The sequence below is a fragment of the Phocoena sinus genome, chromosome 17 (assembly GCF_008692025.1).
Source record: "Phocoena sinus isolate mPhoSin1 chromosome 17, mPhoSin1.pri, whole genome shotgun sequence".
Classification (NCBI taxonomy): Eukaryota; Metazoa; Chordata; class Mammalia; order Artiodactyla; family Phocoenidae; genus Phocoena; species Phocoena sinus.
Window position 1 is genome coordinate 47556716 of NC_045779.1, and position 21257 is coordinate 47577972.

At 46.6% G+C, this 21257-nt stretch overlaps 1 protein-coding gene across 2 annotated transcripts; it reads left to right on the forward strand.

Annotated features, from left to right (window-relative positions):
* Window positions 1-4860: 4860 nt before the first annotated feature.
* Window positions 4861-20935, forward strand: DCSTAMP (dendrocyte expressed seven transmembrane protein). 2 transcript variants are annotated; one of them, XM_032610167.1, is made up of 4 exons: window positions 4861-4887; window positions 14209-15250; window positions 19122-19430; window positions 20568-20935. In XM_032610167.1, the coding sequence occupies exons 2-4, from the start codon at window positions 14222-14224 to the stop codon at window positions 20640-20642; spliced, it is 1413 nt and encodes a 470-aa protein (XP_032466058.1). In that variant the 5' UTR covers window positions 4861-4887; window positions 14209-14221; the 3' UTR covers window positions 20643-20935. The 2 variants fall into 2 exon arrangements, with proteins under 2 accessions (XP_032466058.1, XP_032466059.1); XM_032610168.1 differs by lacking the exons at window positions 4861-4887; window positions 19122-19430 and having other exon boundaries at window positions 14216-15048; window positions 20568-20592.
* The last annotated feature ends 322 nt before the right edge of the window (window positions 20936-21257 follow it).

Sequence of the window (21257 nt, forward strand, 5' to 3'; positions counted from 1 at the left end):
CCCTGTATGGTGCCATCTATAAAATTCTGTTCTCTCTGGCGCTCCCTTCCTCCACCCTCTACCCCAGAGGGTTCAGTGATGCTCACTGGGGTTCCCACAGGCCTTTCTATATAACTTCATTGTCCTTCTGTCTAGACTGCCTTATGTGGGCATATGTCTTAACGGCCAGACATGAGCTTCTAGAACCACTCCTCTTTCATTAGGGGAGTCCCGGGACCTAGCCCAGTTATGCTTGAAAAAGTGAACTTGAATAGGAAGAAAAGCCAATGGAGCTAGAAGAGGTCCCAGAGAGGACACAAGGCAAAGGTGGGAGGTGGGAGGTGGTAGGCTAGGAGCGGTGTCAGTACAGAAGCGAGTACTAAACACTGGAAGACTTCAGTACTGAAGCAGCAGAAATGATCAAGATCTAGAATGACAAAGGACATCACTTGGATGAGCTAAGAAAAAACAGACCTGGGAATATCGCTCTGAAATTAAAAGGAGAGAGTTTTAAAACAGAGATGGCACAGCTGGCCTCATGGGACAGAATTCTCTGTTCATTCAACATATGGAACTTATTATCTCAAAGAGGTCGTTCAGGGAAGACTACAACAATTTTTAAGAGGTTAAAAGCTACTAAATGGACAAGGTGACCACACTTGTTACTGCCAGGCCCCGCAGCCTCACAAAACACCCTCTCCCGATCTCAGTTCTCCAGAGGTATCTTTGGGCTGGATGAATCACGTGCGTCTGAAGTGAGCCTCAGATTATCCATGCTTCATGGCTCATCAGATCGAAAATCACCTCTGTGGGGCAGAGATTCCTGATAGCAGGAGAAAGAATAGGAGATGCTCCTGACCCCAGTATTGTACAGTCATTTCAGCAGTGACTGACTCTTCCTTGCCGGCCATCCCAGGCAGAATTCCAGAGACGCCCTGGAGGTTCTGGCCCCAGTCTTAGTCGGCTGGTGGCCAGCAGGCCCTAGCATTGGAATCAGGATGGTTCCTGCATATCAGGACCACTGCTGTTCTGAAGCCACTTATCTGCGGAGTACAGACGCTCTCTAAAGAGTCCAGCCCGCTAATTGCAGACTCAGAGTCTTTAAGGAACATTTGAGCTGAATCAGGTTGGGATTCTCCGCTGAGCATAGCTTTTCTATTCTCTAAGTTCACTGGAAGCACCGGAAAGAAATCTTGCAGCAATAGCTGAATCTCATTCACCTGCATCCCAGCCCCCCAGCCTTAAGCTGCACCCAGTTCTAGGAGTCTCTAAGGTCTAAACCCAGTTGGCCATTTCCTCCCACTCCCAGCTTGGGCATTGCCAGGCGGCTCTCCAAACCCCTGGCTGCCCGTGATGGGCCCTGGGGTCTGGGGTCCTCCCCCGATCCCAGTACTTCTTCCAGCAGCTGCTCCCAGATTTGCTCTCCTCAACCCAGCAACCTCTGTCTCCTTCCCTTCTCTTTGAGCAGAAGGCCCCCTCTTCTCTTTCCCCAAGAGGGCTGAGACCATCCTCACCAGCTTTCTTCCTTTTCTCCTTATCTGATCTCCTTTGTGAGCCTGATATGTTAAGTTTTCTCTGTTCTTCCAAAAACCAAAATCACTGCCTCTCTAGGACTTGCCTTCCCCTCTCCGTTTCCTTCCTCAACACAGCTACACAGTAACCTTTGGCTTGCGCCTCACCTCCTCCTGGCTCCTTCCCCCACCCCTCTACTGAAATGGCTCCTCCCAGAGCACCAGTGACCTCCTGGTCACCAAAGTCTAGGGCCATTTCCAGGACTTGGTTCTTTTTCCTGCCCTCACGGTCACCAGCCTGCTTACGACTCTCCTTCCCTGACTCTTCCCTGTCCTGGACCCCCAGCATTGCTTCCAATGACCCAATCAGCCAACCGCACTGCACTCTGGACCTTCTTGTTTGAATGAAAACATCTTGCTTCAAGGGCTCTCGTTACCTTCTGGACTAAATCAGCCCCCTGACATGACGGGTTGTCACAGATGTGGCCCCGGCAGGCTTGCCTGCATCACTTGTGACCGCTTATCCCTAGCCCCTTACACTTCAGTCACATCCAGATTTTTGTATCCCTCTCATTGGTTTCCATGAGTTTGCAGGTGCTGTCTCCTCTGTCTGGAATACCTCTCTTCCCACCACCACTCGCCTCTCCCCCTCAGCGGAGGAAGCCGTGCTCCTAATGCTTTTCCTGAATGTGTTCTATGCGCTTAGTGACTCGGCAGCAGCCTCAGCCCTTTGAGTGCCAGGAAGGTACCCTGTAGCCCGGTACGCAACAAACAGAGATCCTCAGTCTTCTGCTTCCACGCTGGCTCCCTCTGAAAATCCATTCCATCTCACAGTTTCAGCTTGCAGCTCAATTCAGCAGAAATGCTTGGATGCTACCCTGCAAGCACACGTTTGGCTAATTCTCAGCTCTCCGCCTTTATACCTCATGCCCTCTCCTAAGGCCAGACCCATGTTCCTGCCTGTTTGCAGGATGGAAAGTTCTGATCAGCACTGATTGCTTTCCTCTTTCTCCCCCAGCTACCAAATTCTGTCCATTCGCCCTTCACAGCCTAAACAGACAAACAAGCAAAACAAACAAAGCCCTATGCTTTGTCTTTCCTTTCTAGTACTCAATCTGGTTGTGACGGTTCATTTTCTGTGTCAGTTTGGCTAGGCCACAGAACCCATTTGGTCAAACATGAATCTAGACATTACTCTGAAGATGTGTTGAAGATGAGATGAACATTTAAGTCAGCAGACTTTGAGGAAAGCAGATTATCCTCTCAAATGTGGGTGGGCCCTGTCCAATCAGTTGAAGGCCGTAAGAGGAAAAAGACTGAGGTCCTCCAAGGAAGAGGGAATTCCACCCGCAACCCACCTTTGGACTCCAGCTGCAACATGAACTCTTCCCTGGGTCTCCAGCTGCCGGCCCACCCCACAGATTTCAGATGAGCTGCCTCTACAATCAATCATGTGAATCAGTTCCTTAAAATAAACCTCTCTCTCTCCACACACACACCCTATTGCTTCTGTTTTTCTGGAGAACCCTGACTAGCACGCTGTTCTACCTCCTAACTCGGCTCCCTGTTCCTGCGTTCACTCCCCTCCAGCCCACTCCAATGATGCTCGCTGATTTTTTTTTGTAATGTTAATTTGCTCACAAAATTTGCTGGATCCTTACTGTTTATCAATGAATGGCTGTGTTTCCCAAACATCAGATGTTTGTGTATCTTCACCACATTTGACATGAGTTTTCAGTGTCTCGTCTATACAGTTACTTGTTTTAGATTTTTCTTTACACTGACCCTTCTCAGGGATGTTTGCATTTTGGCAAGAATGTGTGAAATTTTTTTTTAACTTTTTATTTTTATTGGAGTATAGTTGATTAACAATATTGTGTTAGTTTCAGATGTACAACAAAGTGATTCAGTTATACACATACATGTGTCTATTCTTTTTCAAATTCTGTTCCCAATTAGGTTGTTACAGAATATTGAGCAGAGTTCCCTGTGCTATACAGTAGGTCCTTGTTTGTTATCCATTTTAAATATAGCAGTGTGTACATATCAAACCCAAACTCCCTAACTATCCCTCCCCCTTCCCTCCCCCCTGGTAATCTTTAGTTCGTTCTCTAAGTCTGTGAGTCAGATTCTGTTTTGTAAATACGTTCATTTGCGTCATTTTTTTTCCAGAATTCCACATATAAGCAATATATTATGATATTTCTCTTTTGCCGTCTGACTTACTTCACTCAGTATGACAATCTCTAGGTCCATCCATGTTGCTGCAAATAGCATTATTCCATTCTTTTTAACGGCAGTGTAATATTCCATTGTATATATGTACCACATCTTCTTTATCCATCTGTTGATGGAAATTTAGGTTGCCTCCACGTCTTGTCTATTGTAAATAGTGCTGCGATGAATATTGGGGTGCAAGTATCCTTTCGGGCCATGTTTTTCTCCAGATTTATCCAAGAGTAGGATTGCAGGATCATGTGGCGGCTCTATTTTTAGTTTCTTAAGGAACCTCCATACTATTCTCCATAGTGGCCGCACCAATTTACAGCAATGTGTGAATTTTTAAGATAAAAGCACTTGCAGTCCCAATCAAAAGGTGAAGAGCAGTTTTGTGGAAGGGTTTTGAGCTTTCCTAATTCCCTGCCACCACGCAAGCTGGTCCTCTTGACTTGAAGCTAAATCTCTAAGATGGAAGGTCCCAGCAAGATTGAGATGCGTGGGACTTCCCTGGTGGTCCAGTGGTTAAGACTCCATGCGCCCAGTGCAGGGGGCCTGGGTTTGATCCCTGGCTGGGGAACTAGGTTCCCGTATGCCGCAACTAAGAGCCTGCATGCTGCAACTAAAGATTCCGCATGCCACAACAAAGACCCAGCGCAGCCAAATAAATAAATACATGTTACAAAAAAAAAAAAAAGATTGAGATGCGTGACACAGATTACTACACCTCTCTTGAGTCATCAAGGCAGAGTTGGCTCCTTCATGCCACGTGTCTCTTCAGCTGAGGTTGGGAGTGAACGTTTGGTCCCACCTCTGGGGGTAGGGATGGGGGTGGGGAGTATGAATGAAGGAAGAAGAGGAAGAGAGCAAGAGACCACCCAAGTTTTCGTAACTCACTCTCTGACGTTTGAAAATACCCTATTTCATTATTTTCTAGGATTGATTTCTGCAACATCTATTCTGAGAAAAATATTAGAAAGAAACATGTAGTTTCTTTGCATCAGTTATCCCCTTTGTCAATATGAAACGACTTAGTCACTTCTCTGGGGAATTAAAGAGGTTGATTCATGGCTATGTGACCCTCTTGTCACTTCTGGTTCCTTTTTCCTTGTTCTATATCAAGACTCAGAGCCCTAGGGAAGGGCATTTTTGCACTCAGAGAAGAACCTGAAAGGAGCCTGTAAGTAAACTTTCAGAATAATCTTGATTTTGAAATTGCTTTTTTTTTAATAAGAAAAAATTAAGTATTAGTAAATTGGAATAAACAGTTGAGACTAGAGGAAACTTTACACCTCTGCCTCTATCCCCGACAGTTTACCTATGTACAGAAATATCAGAAAGTTTTTGTTAACGTTGGCCTGAGGGATCTGAATCCCTCATCTCAGGGAGGACTGCAGCTTGAGCATCTTCTTAACAGAACAGCTGTGTGGACGTGGGCCATCCCTGGCTTTTGAAGAATTGATCTGTTAGCCAAGCCTCGGGTCACAGAGAGGAGCAGGGCTGGCTCGGAAAGGCTGCCAGGCCTCACACACAGTGCCATGCTGGACTGAATTGTCCTGTAGACACTCCTCTGTTTACCCAGTAGCTTTCATTAATCTTTCCTTCCTTGTGTGAAGGTTGCTTTCAGAGAGGAAGGCGTTCACTGGCTTTCCCAAGGCAAGAACGATGAAAACAAAATTATGAGGAATTCATTTCACCTCTTGGCGCTGCTCGAGCTACTTTGGCAGGCTCAGAGAACACTGCGTTCCCGACCAATTTATAAGTTTGCAAGAGTTTTAAAAAAAGAAAGAAAGAAAAAGAGAAAAGGACAAGAAACGCTCCGTCCTCCTTTTGTCCCCCTTACGGGTGCTGGGCTTCTGCAAAATGCCAGTGCCCAGAGTGGGCTCAGCCACTCTCATTTGCCTTTATTTCAGAGACTGTGGGCTGGCAGGACTCGAGGGAGCTGTGGTCCCCAGAGGTGAAGTGACTTATCCAAGGTCACATGCAGGCCAGACCACAGGTCTCCTGTCTCCCTGCCCCGTGGTCTTTTTCTATCCCACTCTGCCCTTTCTCCAAATTCCCTTTAAAATGAGATTCCCATCAAGTCCTGAGGTCAATGAGAGGCTGATGTGTTCAGACTAGGTTCCCACAGGGGATTAGCAGAGCTGGTTAGAGGAGCGGAGATAGAATGTCAGCAGTCAGGTTAATTTTTCCCCAGGGTGTCTGCAGACTGTACCTGGGCTTGTTGAGCATAAGCCATTGGCTTCTGCATGGGGAGCATGGTCAGAAGGAGCTGGTCTCACTTACTGGAAATCTCAGGATGTCCGACAAGGCGAGTGCTACCCACTTGGGGAAGGAGGGGAGCAATAGGACCGCATTGAGTTCCTTGTCCTCTGGGTCCTTCCCCAAAGAAGGCTGCACTGGTTTCTCCTGCAATTGCAAAAGCTGTGATCCTGTGGGTTTCTGTCTGCCAGCGCCAGAGCGACACTGGTGATGTGCTTCTTCAATATCCCCTCAATCTTGAAGGCGCCCAGGGTGGGTCACTTTGGAGGCTCTAGTTATTATTGTCACAGCTGCTGACCGGGCCTTATATCTGAAGCAAAGATGCGTTCTTTGCACCTTGAGAGTTAATTTGTGCTCAAAGGAATCACAGGACAACACAGGAATGTTCATCGTCCTGACTCCCCAACAAAGTGGGCGAACAGGGCTCTGGGGCTGGGGCTGGGGGCTGGGGGCTGGGAGCCTGTGTCCTCCGTGCCAGGGCTTTTGCTGCTGCCACTGACGTTTAATACCCCCCGGGGAAAACAATCAAATCCACTGCGTATGCACCTCACAGCCGGCGTTTGCTGGTGTGCGCAGGTTGATGGAGAAGCCTGGCCGCTTCTGTTTCCCATGGCAACAGCTCAGCTCTGCGTGAAAGCGGATGTGTGGGCTCAGGCTGGATACACAGACCGCACAGTTCTGCCTGGCTCCGGACTTGGACCAGGAGCTTCTCATCACTGCCCCCGTTCCTTAACTTGTTCCCTCCCACCCAGCCACACAAACATTCCTTTCATCCCGTGAAAGAGATTTGGGTCTTTGGTGATATTCTCCTGTTAACTGCAGCTGTGGTTTCCTGGCCCCAGGCTGTGGCACGAACTAGAGTTTAGGGATAAAGGCAGAAGAGTGGTAATTATTCTTGGGATATTGCCGTTGATGAAAGCATAAAAGCAGGTACATGGTCCTGGGGAGACACTGATGTTGAGATAAACATTATTGATAATGGAGGCACCGTAAAGAGAAACTGCAGGTTAAAGCGATCGGGTTAGCCTTTTAGCTGCTGCTGGAAGAAACGATGGAGAGAGAGGGAAGGGCTCAATCCAGGAGAGCAAGAGAAGGGAATAAAATAGAGCTAGAGATCTTTGGGGAAAAAATATTCCCAAGGCATAGAGAAAAACCTTTATGCATGAGACTGGAATCTGGCCTACAGCATGATTTTAAAAGGTACCAGGGAATAAAAAGAGGGTAACTCAGATGACTGGAGAAGGAGAAGGAGAAGGAGAGGAGGACGGCCGGGCAGAGAGAAGAGGGGGAAGTCACGTGGGTATTTCCCCAAACACCAAGGGTTGCAAACTGACAACCAGTAGCCAAAATCAGTGTCAGACTATTTAAAAATAATTTGAGCCAACCTTTTTTTTTTTTTTTTTAATCAGGAGATGCTACCCAAAGAAAATTAGATTTCTGGCTTTTCTTAAAAAAAAAAAAAAAAAATCAGAAAATCTGGCAACACTGGGTCTGTGTACAGCCTCGAAGAAAATCTGCTGGGCTGGAGCTACTGCTCCTGCAACTTCAGCTGGGACATGGGCTCCCAGCCCCCCAGGACCCACTGCCCACACCCATGCCCCCCAGGAAGTCTCTGTATCTTCTGATTTTCTTCACTCTTTACAGTGCCTGTCTGACCCCTGCAGGCGTGTAAAGGCTCAGTGCTGCCCACACTGCCCTAATTTACCAGCAAAGGGAAAGCCCCGACCCTAACCCCCAGCTCAGCAGAGAAGGTGGGGACCAACACTGAATGCTGCTCTCATCCCCTGACGCTGGGAGAGACGGTTCAGTTGAGAACGAATGCCCTGCAGCCTAGACCTCAGACCAGGATGGGCCTGACACCCGATGAAGATCTATAGTCAGCTCTGGAGGGTTCAGTTAGGCTGTGCTGACAGAGGAGGTGGAGGACGCCCCATGCACATGACAACGCAAGGAGAGTTTATACCTACAGTGTTGAATGGCATTTCAGGATTCGCCCATGATTGGGATCCTGGGAATACATTTCAACCAAATTTAGAAGCTACTCTTTGAGGATCATGGTAAAGAGAGTCTGAGAAACTTGCCTATCCTGAACCCTCAGTGCCACGTAAACACTGGTTAGAATCCTGGCTCTTCTACTTACTCGCTGTGTGACTTTGGGCAAGTTATTGAACTTCTCTGAGCCTCAGTTTCCTCATCTAAAATATATCTATATAATCATACAGAGCTACTGTGAAAATTAGGAATAATGTATTTTGGATGCCGTTAACAGTGGCCAGACGCTTGGTATCAACTTGGTAACTATTATCTATTATTATTACTATTTTGCTTGTCCACTTTTCTAATTATTTATTTTATGATGCCTGAAGGCAAATTTGGTATGTGGGAAATTTTAACTCCGTTGCTTAGGAACTCTGGTAGGAATTTTAAAACAGGTTTCACGAAAAGTCAGAAATGAGATGTTGATGTGATGGGAAATGTGTCACATTGTGGGAGAAAACTAGGGTCTCCCTCCCACTTCTGCCTCTAATCCAGGACAGCCTCAGCCAGCCCAGTAGCCTCCTTGGATTTTCGTTTCCTCATCTGTGGAAACCAGCAGGCCAGGTGTTGCTCATCTAGAACTGTGCTGTTCAGTAGACAGACACCAGCCACATGTGACTGTTTAAATTTAAATTAATTAAAACTAAATAAAGTCAAAAATTCAACTCCTCAGTTGCACCAGCCCTAAGTGCTCAGTTGTCACATCAGGCTAGTGCTGACCATGTTAGACAGCACAGATACAGAACGTTTCCATCACCGCTGAAAGTGCTATCAGACAGTCCTGAATTCTAGAGATTGCTAGGCAGTGCCTGGTTCTCAGACGAGCAGCCTCAGTACCAACTGGGACTTGTTAGGAACGCAAACTCTCAGAGGCCAGTCTAGACCTTTGAAACCAAAATCTGCATTTTGACAAGACTCCCCCAGTGATAACATACTCAAGTTTAAGAAGCTCTGACCTATAATATTTCTTCCAGCTCTAAAAGTAAAATTTAAGAATCTGGGTATCTGCCTGAAAAAGTCTTTGAGAAAGGAATAAGTAACCAGCTTGTCCAAATCCTGATTCCCTGATTTTTCTAAAAGGAAAGAACTGGGGCCATCTGAAGAAAGAAAGTTCAGCAGAATGACTGCACCTCTGCAGGAGCAAGAGGACAGAAATCAACAGACATCTAAAGGCAACGCGTCAAACATCAGTGCTGGGAAGGCAGTGCAATCCACCTCCTGCCTCTGAGCCTCTCATCGTTGGGACATTGAAGCCTTGCCTAAAGAGCTTCAGAGAAGGGACATTCTCAATTTGCTGTGGCAGCAAAGAAACAAGAAGAAATGGGTTGCATTTCCTAGGCACCTTGTCTCCAGGGAATCTTAACGTGCTTGCCAAAGCTTCCCTCCTTAAACCTCACCAGGAAGGAGCTCAGGCAGGTCTTTTATTCAAGTAGGGAAAATGAGGAACAGAGATTGGTGAAGAAATCAAGGCCACATTCAACAGCGACAGGAAATCAAGGCCACATTCAACAGACTGGAACACCAGCCCTGAGCTTGTGGTCCAAACTCGCCTCTGTGGCTTGAGTTATAAAATAGGAGAGAAGGCATTTGGTCCTCTTGCTGCAGAAAGTTTTGATGTCTTTTGGTGACATGCTGTTTTCAGCACCAAAACAAAGGGGAATAAAATTAGATCTTTTGCTTGTTAAGAAAACATGTGCCTCTTACAAGACAAAATTGCAGTAATATATCTTATTTAATTGTTATTAGATTTTATTGCCGAGGGCTAACATTTTAATGTATCCATAAATCTGTTTCTCACTTGCAGAGAAATCTCTTTATAAAGAACACACTGTACAAGGATGAAGGCAAAAGGAGGGAAAAATGAATCTAAAATATGCATTATTAATTTTTTAGAAAGCAAGCAACATGGTACCTCATAAAGGATATTAGAAAAAAGTAAGACAGCTGAGATTTTTGATTTGCTGTAGAGAAAAATCTGCTGATTTGAGAAACATTCTTACAGGGTAAACTATTTTGATGCAAAAAGAAATGAACAGAGAGAAATGGGTTTGTGATATACAAATCAGCTCTTAAACCGTCACTGGCAGAAAGTGTGATGTGTTTCCAGCAGACACAGTGGGCTGAGCATCCCGTCACATGACCCAGAGCCGTGGAATCTGGGCATGGCTCAGGGGGCAGGGAGACCTGGTCTGAATTCTGCTATGCCACCTACTCCCCGTGTGATCGCTGACACATTTCAGCAAGCACCCTGAGCCCCAGTGTCCACTGTGTGAAAAGCAACCTCCAGAGGCTTTAGGGAGGATGCAGAGAGATGCTATATATAAAGAGCTCCTAGGACATAATAGACAATTATTAACTATTAGTGTACCAATTACTCAGATAATGGTTTGGGGTCAAATCCAAAGCCACACCGAAGAAAGCAAATGGGGACACACCTAGCGGGAGAGGCAGCACCTCTCACAGGCAGCCTGTGGTGCTGGCTGTCCTGCCCGGTGTCCGCCTGCCCTCCGCTGACTGATCAAGTCCTCCGACCCAGGCAAGGAAGCAGGGCTGACTCGCACTGGCAAGGCTGGGGACAGTTCAGGAGCACAGGGGCTACCAGTGATCCCTGGGGCTCAGAGAGGCACAGGAGTGGAGTTGGTACACAGGAGTACTGCCAACCTCCAAATCAACCTCCAGTTCTGAAAGGAAGCAAGCTTGCAGGAAAAAAGAACTCTGTTCTTTTGCTGGTCCCCATTCTAATGTCCATTTCTTCCAGTTTCCTTTCCTCCGGATGGAGTAAAACCACCTTCTTAGGGAGGATCTTGAATCTTCTATAAGGCCAGTCCCACATGGTAATGACCCTTCTTCAACACGACGTCTCCCCGTATCTCTTCTCTGCACTGAACTTTCCCATTCAGATTACGTGCAGCAGCTGCAAGCCCTCTATATAATTGCTGAAGACATTTCCACAGGTTTGTTCCTAACCTGCCTATTTCCCCATCTCATTTCTGTCCTACATTAACCCCATTCCGCCCGAACCCGAAAAGAGAGCCATTTCTTCCCTTCAGGTTGCTGAGTTCATGCCCTCCCGCCAGTGACTGGATACCTTTCTCACATTACCAGTGTAATTCACTGGCTCAAACGGTATTAAGCTACTCCATAAATCCAGCCCCAAAATATTTGATGTGAGAAGGGATTTATTTGAGAGTGTTTAAAAACTGATCAATGTCTTCGTTAAAATTCCATACATAAGGTATAATGCTCATTAGACATTTTCATGTCAATTAAGATAGCTCAAATTTATTTTGTATCATCCCAAATGAACCCAAGCCTCTCTGAGTGCATCACACACCTAAATCTGTATGACTGACACGGCAGTAGCAGCCCCACAGCACCTTCATTTTAGATCTGGGAAAAAAAGAAAAGATGATTAACTCGGTGACAGATTATTCTCATTTTCCTTGTAAGATTCTCAGGAGAGAACTGCACTCAGAGGTTAGGAACGAGGGAGGGAAGGCACAATGGTTACAGAGCTGAATACAATGGCCTCAGTCCAATGCCACGTTTAAGTTCGGGTGCCTTTGGTTTGCTTTCTTGTCTGTAAACTTAGAGCACGAGAAAATAGATGACTGTCAGAAAGTGATCTTACATAATGCAGTTCGTTGAAATTTCAGCCTGTCCATCAACCTAAGGTCTGTTTCAGTTAATAAGACCCATGGCACAGGACTGCTGCTTTTATCAGTGAACAATCACTGTGCAAAAAAGCAGCACACAATTCAGGGGCTCAAAGTGAATAAGCATTTCTTATTGCTCAAGTATCTGTGATCAGCTGGTGGCTGGGGACTGGCTGGTCTAGGATGCCCTATTTCACATATATGGCAGCTGACTAGCTATTGGCTGAGTTGATGGAATAGACTGGTCATGTTCCTCTTGTCATTCTTCAGCAGCCCAACCTGGTATGACAGGATGAATGACCCCACCCCCCCAGCCCCAACCAAAGATGTCCATGTCCTAATGCCCAGAACCTATGACTATGTTACCTTTCATGGTAAAAGGAACTCTATATATGTGCTTGAGTTAAGGACCTTGAGATGGAGAGATTATCCTGGATTCCTTGGGTGGCCCCAGTATAGTCACAGGGGTCCTTTGAAGAGGGAGGCAGGAGGATCAGAGTCATGAGAGAAGATATAAGGATGGAAGCAGAGGTCAGAAAGAAAAGAAGATGCAACATTGCTCTCTTTGAGATGGAGGAGAGTCCACAAGCCAAGGAATAGAGGTGGCCTTTAGAAGCTGGAAAAGGCAAGCAAATGGATTTTCCCCTAGAACCTCCAGCCCTCTGCAGCCCTCTGGACCAGTTTTAGACTTCTGACCTCTAGAATTGTGAGAGAATAAATATGTGTTTCTATAAGCCACTAAGTCTGTGGAAATTTGCTACAGCAGCAATAGAAGCTAAAATACCTGGACTTGTCAACAAGTTAGTAGTAGGGTTCCAAGAGAGGCAGGAGGGAATCATAGACTCGGGATAGGCATACTATTACTTCTGCCACATTCCATTGGCCGATGGTGTCACAAGGCCATCCCAAATTCAAGGGCTGGAGAAATAAACCCCACCACGTGATTCTATTTCTCTCACTTCTTTTTTTTTTTGCGGTACGTGGGCCTCTCACCATTGTGGCTTCTCCTTTTGCGGAGCACAGGCTCCGGACACGCAGGCTCAGCGGCCATGGCTCACGGGCCCAGCCGCTCTGCGGCACATGGGATCCTCCCGGACCGGGGCACGAACCCGTGTCCCCTGCATTGGCAGGCAGACTCTCAACCACTGCGCCACCAGGGAAGGGAAGCCCTCTCTCACTTCTTGAAGGGAGAAGCTGTAATGTCACTTTGCAAGGAGGTGTAGAAACTGAGCAGGACCCTGCAGGGCCTCCCTAGGGACAGACCCTGTGTCCCCCACCTCTTGTTTGTAGAAAAGCTTTAGCCTCGTAGGCCTCCCCCCAAGTCCAAAGAAAAAATTTAATGAGAAAAGTGAGAAAATGCAGAAACAAAGGAAAACAGTCAAGTAAGACAAAATAATAAGAGTTTAGCCATAACACAAAGTCAAGGACTTTTAGTGCCTCCTCGAGGCTGTAGATAATAACCTGAACCATATCCTTGAGGTGTTTTGCAGACATTAAAAGCCCCCACCAGGTGGAAGAAGTTAACTGCACGTGACGATAAGCATGTAGACCCCAGAGGGGTTGGAAGCAGAGGTTGATGGTGTTCATTCCCGAAACATCACGCTGGTACCGCACCACCCACAGTTAGAAGGATGTACCAAGCTAATCAGCCACTCTGCAACCCTCTCCCTCACCTTGCCTTTAACAGCCCTTCCCCGAAAGCCACTGCGGAGTTCAAGTCTTTTTTATTTTTATTTTTTTTGCTGTATGCGGGCCTCTCACTGTTGTGGCCTCTCCCGTTGCGGAGCACAGGCTCCAGACACGCAGGCTCAGCGGCCATGGCTCACGGGCGCAGCCGCTCCGCGGCATGTGGGATCTTCCCGGACCGGGGCACGAACCCATGTCCCCTGCATCGGCAGGCGGACTCTCAACCACTACGCCACCAGGGAAGCCCAGGTCTCTTTTGTTTAAACCGTGTTTTTTTTAATTGAAGTATAGTTAATTTACAGTGTTGTGTTAGCTTCAGGTGTGCAGCAAAGTGATTCAGTTATGCATAAACATTTGTATATATATTCTTTTTCAGATTCTTTTCCATTATAGGTTATTACAAGACACTGAATATAGTTCCCTGTGCTGTACAGTAGGTCCTTGTTGTTTACCTATTTTATACATAGCAGTTAATCCCAAAGTTTTAATTTAGCTCTCCCGCACCTCCCCATCCCGTTATCCCCTCTGGTAACCGTAAGTTTGTTTTCTATGTCTGTGAATCTACTTCTGTTTTGGAAATAAACTCGTTTATATCAAGTTCAGGTCTTTTGAACACAAGCTGCCCGTTCTCCTAGCTTGGTCCTGCACTGGGCACCTTGCAATAAACTCTGCACGTCCCTTCACCACAATCCAGTGTCAGTGGATTGGCAGCGAGCGGGCCCAAGTTTGGTTTAGTAATAGTGTAGAGACTGAGAAGAGTAAAAACTTACAGCCATTTTTTGCAATCAATCTATCATCATGCCCTTTACAAAGAGGACATTTAAAAGCAACATCTGACCCTGTTTCTCTTTCATTTCCAGGGACAGAGAGAGCATGGGTGTCTGGACCTCAGGCACCAATATCTTCCTCAGTCTTTGGAGGACGTATGTGTCTCCAAGGAGCCTTGGATGGATGGACTTCACCCAACATTTGGGCACTTGTTGTTTTGTTGCTTTCATTTCTGTTGGCCTCCTCTCTGGGGCCTTCTACTGGTTTCTGTCCTCATTCATAGTCTTTACCACCTCCTGGATGGTCACGTGTGCTCTCCTGTGCTGCTCCAAGCACGCACGGTGTTTCATTCTGCTCTTCTTCCTCTCGTGTGGCCTGCGTGAAGGCAGGAACGCTTTGATCACCGCTGGCACAGGGATAGTCATCTTTGGACACGTGGAAAATATTTTTCACAACTTTAAAGGTCTCCTGGACAGTATGACTTGCAACCTAAGGGCAAAGAGCTTTTCCATCCATTTTCCACTTTTGAAAAAATATATTGAAGCAATTCAGTGGATATACGGCCTTGCCACTCACCTAAGTCTGTTTGATGACCTTGTTTCTTGGAACCAAACACTGGAGGTCTCTCTTTTTAGTCCCAGCCAAGCCCTGGAGGCACAGCTCAATGACACTACATACAAAGCCCTGCGTGTCTTGTACCAGGTGGTGACAGCGACAGAGGTGTTGTCTTCCCTGGGGCGGCAGCTAGTTGCCCTCACGGGGCTTCTGCTGGTGCTACTTGGCACTGGCCTCTTCATGAGGCGATTTTTGGGCTCCTGTCGTTGGAAGTTTGAGAACATCTACATCACCAGACAATTTGTTCAGTTTGACGAGAGGGAGAGGCATGAACAGAGGCCCTGTGTCCTCCCGCTGAATAAGCAGGAAAGGAAGAAGTATGTCGTCATCCCATCTTTCTGGCTGACTCCTAAAGACAGGAAAAACCTGGGGCTGTTTTTCCTCCCGGTACTTACCCATCTCTACATCTGGGTGTTGTTTGCAGCCATAGATTATCTGCTATATTGGCTCATTTTCTCCGTCAGCAAGCATTTCCAAAGCTTGCCAGGGCTTGAGGTTCACTTGAAGCTGCACAGAGAGGTAGGTGCTCACAGGCCCATCTCACTGTGTATCCCAGCTGTTTGCTGTGTGTTTGCAAAAGATCGTGAACTTTCCAAGGCAGGGCAGTGTCTTATTCCCCTCTGGAACCTCAGTGCCTGGCACGGAGCCTGGCGTGTAGGAAGAACACCCAGAATGCTGGTTAGATTGAGTTGAAACCCCAATGTTAGAGGATGAGAACATTCTGAACATTTTTGATCACCGTGTCAGTTTCCTGTGGCAGCCGTACCGCAACAGAGGAGACCATGCTTTTTGTTCATCCCATCTTTTCTCTTTTCCATTTTTCCCCGTGGAAATTGATGATTATGTAGACATTTCAGAGGATCTGGATACTGTCAGATACTTGTCTTGTTTTTAAACCTAGCATTCTGCGCTACGTGGAACGTGCACACGTAGTGTGTGTAGTCGTGTGTACATGTGCACGTGTGCGTGCGTGTGTGTGTGAATGTCATGCATGCTGGGTGGCGTGCAATAGCCTGGGCTGGTGAACACGCCATCTACTGTTTCCGTATGTCTGATTTTCCCTCCTCTTTGTCGAGCTACAATAGATTGTGCCTCTGCTGGGGAAATCTCAGAGGGGGAGGGCAGAAAGGGACCTGGAAACCCTCCTCTGAAAGCCCATTTCCTCCTGCTGCAACCATACTCTCCCTCCCCTTTCTCCTGGCTCAGCAGGCACTGTCTGGCCCCTGCCCCGCCTAATCCTGGGCTGCTTCTCGGAGTTGATTACTCTGAGCCCTCTGTTTCCTCTGAAGTCTTCAGTTAATTACGAGAACCCTGTTGCTCTACATATCTGGAGCAGAGTGGATAATGGAAGCAGTGTTTCAAATGAAAGCCAAACAAGGTTTTCAGCCGGGCTTGATCCGGGGCGGCGGCTAGTAGAAGGGCTTCTCTCCTCCTCTCCCCCATAGTCCATCCCCCTCCTTAGTCCCTTTTTTGATCTTCCCCTCTCAGTTCTTCCCTCTCCTTCATCTTTTTGCTCCTCTCTCATCTATTTCTCTCTGAGCCAAAACCCATGCCTGTTTTGTGAATTCTCACTGTTTTAGATAGATGGGGGGAGAAAAGCAAGTCTGCCTTCCAAAAAAGGCCCAGAAGGTTTCCAATGACAATGTCCTGGCAAATACATTTTGGGGTCTTGCTGGGTCCTGGGGATGCAAAGTTGTCTAGACCGTGATGGCTGCCATCGAAGGGCTCACGTCCTGGCGGGGGAGGCCACCACGTACACTCACAATGACAGCAGGGTGGTGGGCGCAGAACAGATGCGAGCACAAGACTGCTGTGGGAGCTTGTCTCAAACTCTCTCCTGCCGAGCCTGGGAGGCTGTGCCACCAGCAGCTGGCTTCCACATAACTGGCAGTGCCCTGCCCTTATCCCACGATGACTTTGGAGGTTCCTGGTCTCTCCATTGCAGCAGATTTGCAAAGGAGAAGTCAAGCAAGAAAAGAAATATTGGCTCAAGGTTTCTCCCACTTTTTTTTGTTTTAAACTTTTTTTTTTTTTTTTTTAGATGTTGGGATAGGAGTTTTATTAATTTATTTATGCTGTGTTGGGTCTTCGTTTCTGTGTGAGGGCTTTCTCTGGTTGCAGCAAGTGGGGGCCACTCTTCATCGCGGTGCATGGGCCTCTCACGATCGCAGCCTCTCTTGTTGCGGAGCACAGGCTCCAGACGCACAGGCTCCAGACGCGCAGGCTCAGTAGTTGTGACTCACAGGCCCAGTTGCTCCACGGCATGTGGGATCCTCCCAGACCAGGGCTCGAACCCGTGTCCCCTGCATTAGCAGGCAGACTCTCAACCACTGCGCCACCAGGGAAGCCCCTCTCCCACTTTTATACAATTTTAAATAAAGAAGAAAAGTGGGAAATGACGTGATAGACCTGGCTGGATAGGTGGACGCTGTAAGTAAAGATAGCTACAGTCGGGCTTCCCTGGTGGCGCAGTGGTTGAGAGTCCGCCTGCCGATGCAGGAGACACGGGTTCGTGCCCCTGTCCGGGAGGATCCCACATGCCGCAGAGCAGCTGGGCCCGTGAGCCATGGCCGCTGAGCCTGCGCGTCCGGAGCCTGTGCTCCGCAACGGGAGAGGCCGCAACAGTGAGAGGCCTGTGTACCGCAAAAAAAAAATAATAATAAATTAAAAAAGCTACAGTCTCTACTTATTGAGCACCTACTATGTGCCCAGCATTGGTCTGCATTAACTTTTCAGGACCGTCTGATACCAGAGTGAATCTTCCATCCATTACTCAATACCATCTTGGTAAATTGTTTACTTGAGAGAGGCAAACACATTTTAAAACATTGGGGTACCATTTAGTACCTTGCTCGGTATTTTGAGAGTTTGTTACCCTCCACCAAGCCCATACAAGAGTGTTGACAACCTTTCTGAAGCCCTGGCTCCCAGCTGCAAAATCCCCGGTTAGATTCCTAGACTAAATAACTTCTTCCCAGACCGGACACCCGCTGCTTTCTTATTGCAGGATTTCTCATCACTTACTCAATCGATGTGTTTGTTTCTTCAACAGTATTGAAAAGAATGCATGCCTCTGCTCTGGCTATTTAATCGTAGGTGAACTGTCTTTTTAGTAGGAGAAAAGGAGAGGCAACACAAATGCTTTCTACTGCTTAGCCACAGTGCTGGGGAAACTGCAGATCTGACTTGACATTTGTGTAGAAGTCCCAGGTTTGGGGGTTTCCAGATTTTTCACAGGTATTGGGGTAAATCGAAGGTGCGTGGTGTTCTCTGGGTGTGATTGGGTTCTTTTCAGAAGTCATTTTCCTCCTCTGCGCCCCAGGGCTCTAGGGTGTTGGAGTGATAATAACTTACTAAGTACTCCAGTCTGTAACGTTAATGCTCCATCCCCAAGGTGCTTAATTTACACTGGGAGTAGTTTATTCATGGGCAGGATCTGGTCCATTAATTCCTGTTTTACCAAATTGGAAAACAAATCCACCAAGAGACTATATGGCTTTCTCAGGTCAGGGAAAAGTAAGAGCTGAATCAGCACACACGTCTCCTACTGGTGGCTTGGCTGGGTGGCTCAATGTCATCTGCCCTCTGGGTCAGTTTGTTGAGGGCAACTGGCTTATTCTCTTGCCTTCAAGTGGGGAGGAATGCACCCCTCCTATCATCTAAGAGAGATGTGAAAATGTCCTATTTTGAGACCTCTATAAATAGGATTTTAGAGACACTTTGAGTAAATATACTCTTCTTTGTATTCTTGCATCAAGAATAATTCCACCCCCCCACCACCCCTCCCCGCCACCTCAAGCTCTAGAAGGATGACTTAGAACATAATTTAATGCCTCCACATCTTTATGACCTTGTGGTCTGCTGACGAGGTGTTTGTCGAGATGGAGAGGCTATGACTGGGCCTTGAGGGGCTCTGCTACAAAAAAAACTTCTCCCCCAGTTAAGCAAAAACCATCTTTCGTTAGTCCCACATGCTCTGAAGTGTAGAAACGGGTGTTCCATAAAAATAAGTCATGCGGTCAAAATTAATAGGAGAATCGTTGGCTGAATTTAAGCAAATTTCTCTGCTTTCTTCTCAGCACCCTCAACAGTCTCATGGCTATCGTGACTCTCTAAAGAAAGGACAGAGCAAACAAACTTATCTGATATCCTTCTCTCAAGGAAATCTATATTTCCACAATTCCCACTCTGGAAAACTCTGCAATGGCTACAACAAAAATTCATCCCTTCTCCTTTATTCCAGTCATAGCACATAAAAGGAGCTGGGATAGCCCCTTCAGCCAAAGCTCCCTGCATATTTTAAGATAAATGCTACGGGGCAGTATTGAGAAAGACAAGGACAGAGTATGAAAATGGCATGGATCTTGATGATTTTATTCTTTCGTTTTAGAAACAAGAAGCTCAAGACATCATCCATGATTCTTCATTTAATATATCTCTGTTTGAACCCAGTTGCCTCCCTAAACCAAAGCTACTTCTGTCTGAGACCTGGATTCCTCTCAGTTTTATTCTTGTGATACTAGGGATGCTAGGACTGCTGTCCTCCATCCTGATGCAACTTAAAATCCTGGTGTCAGCATCCTTCTACCCAAGTGTGCAGAGGGAGCGCATCCAATACCTACATGCAAAGCTACTGAAGAGAAGATCAAGGCAGCCAGTGGGAGAAGTAAAAAGGAAACTGAGTCTGTACTTTACAAAGGTAAAGCCAAAATAGGGTTATAATCTGTAATTAGGGAAATTTTGATTTTGAAGGGCAAATGGAATTTCAAAGCACTCTTCAACTTTACATTAGGGCTTATATCCCCGGCAACAGATAGGACACTTTCGGGGCGGGGGTGGGGGTAGGTGAACAGTGACGGGGAACAGATGTACATGGCTAAGTCCAGAAGACTCTGCAGCAATGCCGGTCCAGAGGATTCTACCAGACAGCCTTCAAAACACTGATTTCCAGTGAGTACATTCAGTCATATTGTAGAAAAGCTACCGGGAAGGCCCTCTCTAATGGCTGTTAAAGAACAATACCCAGTCAGAGTTACTTTACCGGGATAAATAAATAACAGAAGGGAAGTATCTACTACAGCTTGGTAAACTCCAAAGAATTTGCTCATTCTCCAGCATTACAAAATATATATGATGAGGGCTTCCCTGGTGGCGCAGTGGTTGAGAGTCCGCCTGCCGATGCAGGGGACACGGGTTCGTGCCCCGGTCCGGGAAGATCCCACATGCCGTGGAGTGGCTGGGCCCGTGAGCCATGGCCGCTGAGCCTGCGCGTCCGTTGCCTGTGCTCTGCAACGGGAGAGGCCACGACAGTGAGAGGCCTGCGTACCGCAAAAAAAGAAAAAAAAAAAAATATATATATATATATGATGATATATATATGTATATATTTATACATATATAACATAATGACTTTCATACACATATAAAATGAACACTTGTCAAAGATTTCATTCAACGTATTAAAGACGGAACAGTAAGAAACTCCAACCAATTCAAAGAACAATTTAAATCACACATACATACAGGCCATCTTGAATACCAAAATGAATTTGTTTAATAGATACAAAACTGGCTTCTTCCACAAGGGAGGATGGGAGGGTCAATTGTACTCTGCAGGGTGAAATTCACTTGCATGTGCATGGACAAGAATCATTTGCATTGTTGCCATCAGCTATCTACAGCTTACAGAACTGGAAAATAGTTCATGGACAATGAAAGACCGAAATAATCCCTAAGGATAAGCTTTCCCAGCCATTTCAAAGTCTTGTGAAAAGTCTGTGTCAGTGGCATTTGAAACGACTCTAATACTCATTCATCCAGCTTCGTGTCTTTTCAGATTCATTTCTGGCTTCCAGTCCTGAAAATGATTGGGAAGAAACAAATGGACACTGCCAGTGAAGACAACCTGTGAGAGGCCCCATGCAGCCCCTCGGCCACACTGTTCCAGCAATTCTCCTTAAGTCTACTGATCGTGACCCTTACTCATGCCCAGCAACAGAGAACTACACTGCAAGGTCCTTCAGCGGTTTGAGGTTGCAGGGCCAAAGTCCTTTTTTCCATAAGGGCCAAAGGGCTACCAGATAAATTGTTGTGTTGTCTGTCTCGCAAACAAGGCACACGATCTGGACTGTATCTCAGTGTAACAGCACTATAACCAGGCCCTTCGAGGAGAGTCTCAGCATAGAGTAGTATTCAAAGAAAAAAACAGAAAAAAATTGGAAAAAATCAAAATCTCTACTGCAGGCTCACAAACAAATATCAAGGAGGACATATATGTATGATGCGAGCAAAATATCTTTAAATGCTTCTATCCCTTCTCTGCCCTTCTTAATATCCTTTATAGCTATTTCCTACCCACAACTGTCTGTCCTCCCCCTGCCCCCTTATTCAAGAACTCCTTCCAAAACCCATCTCCAGCAGCTCCTGGTTTCTTCTCACCACCTCCTCTGCTCCTATCCTCTACTTTCCTGGATCTCTTTTCTTTTTCCTCTTCTACCAAAGCCTCTAGCCACATTTATTTAGAGAG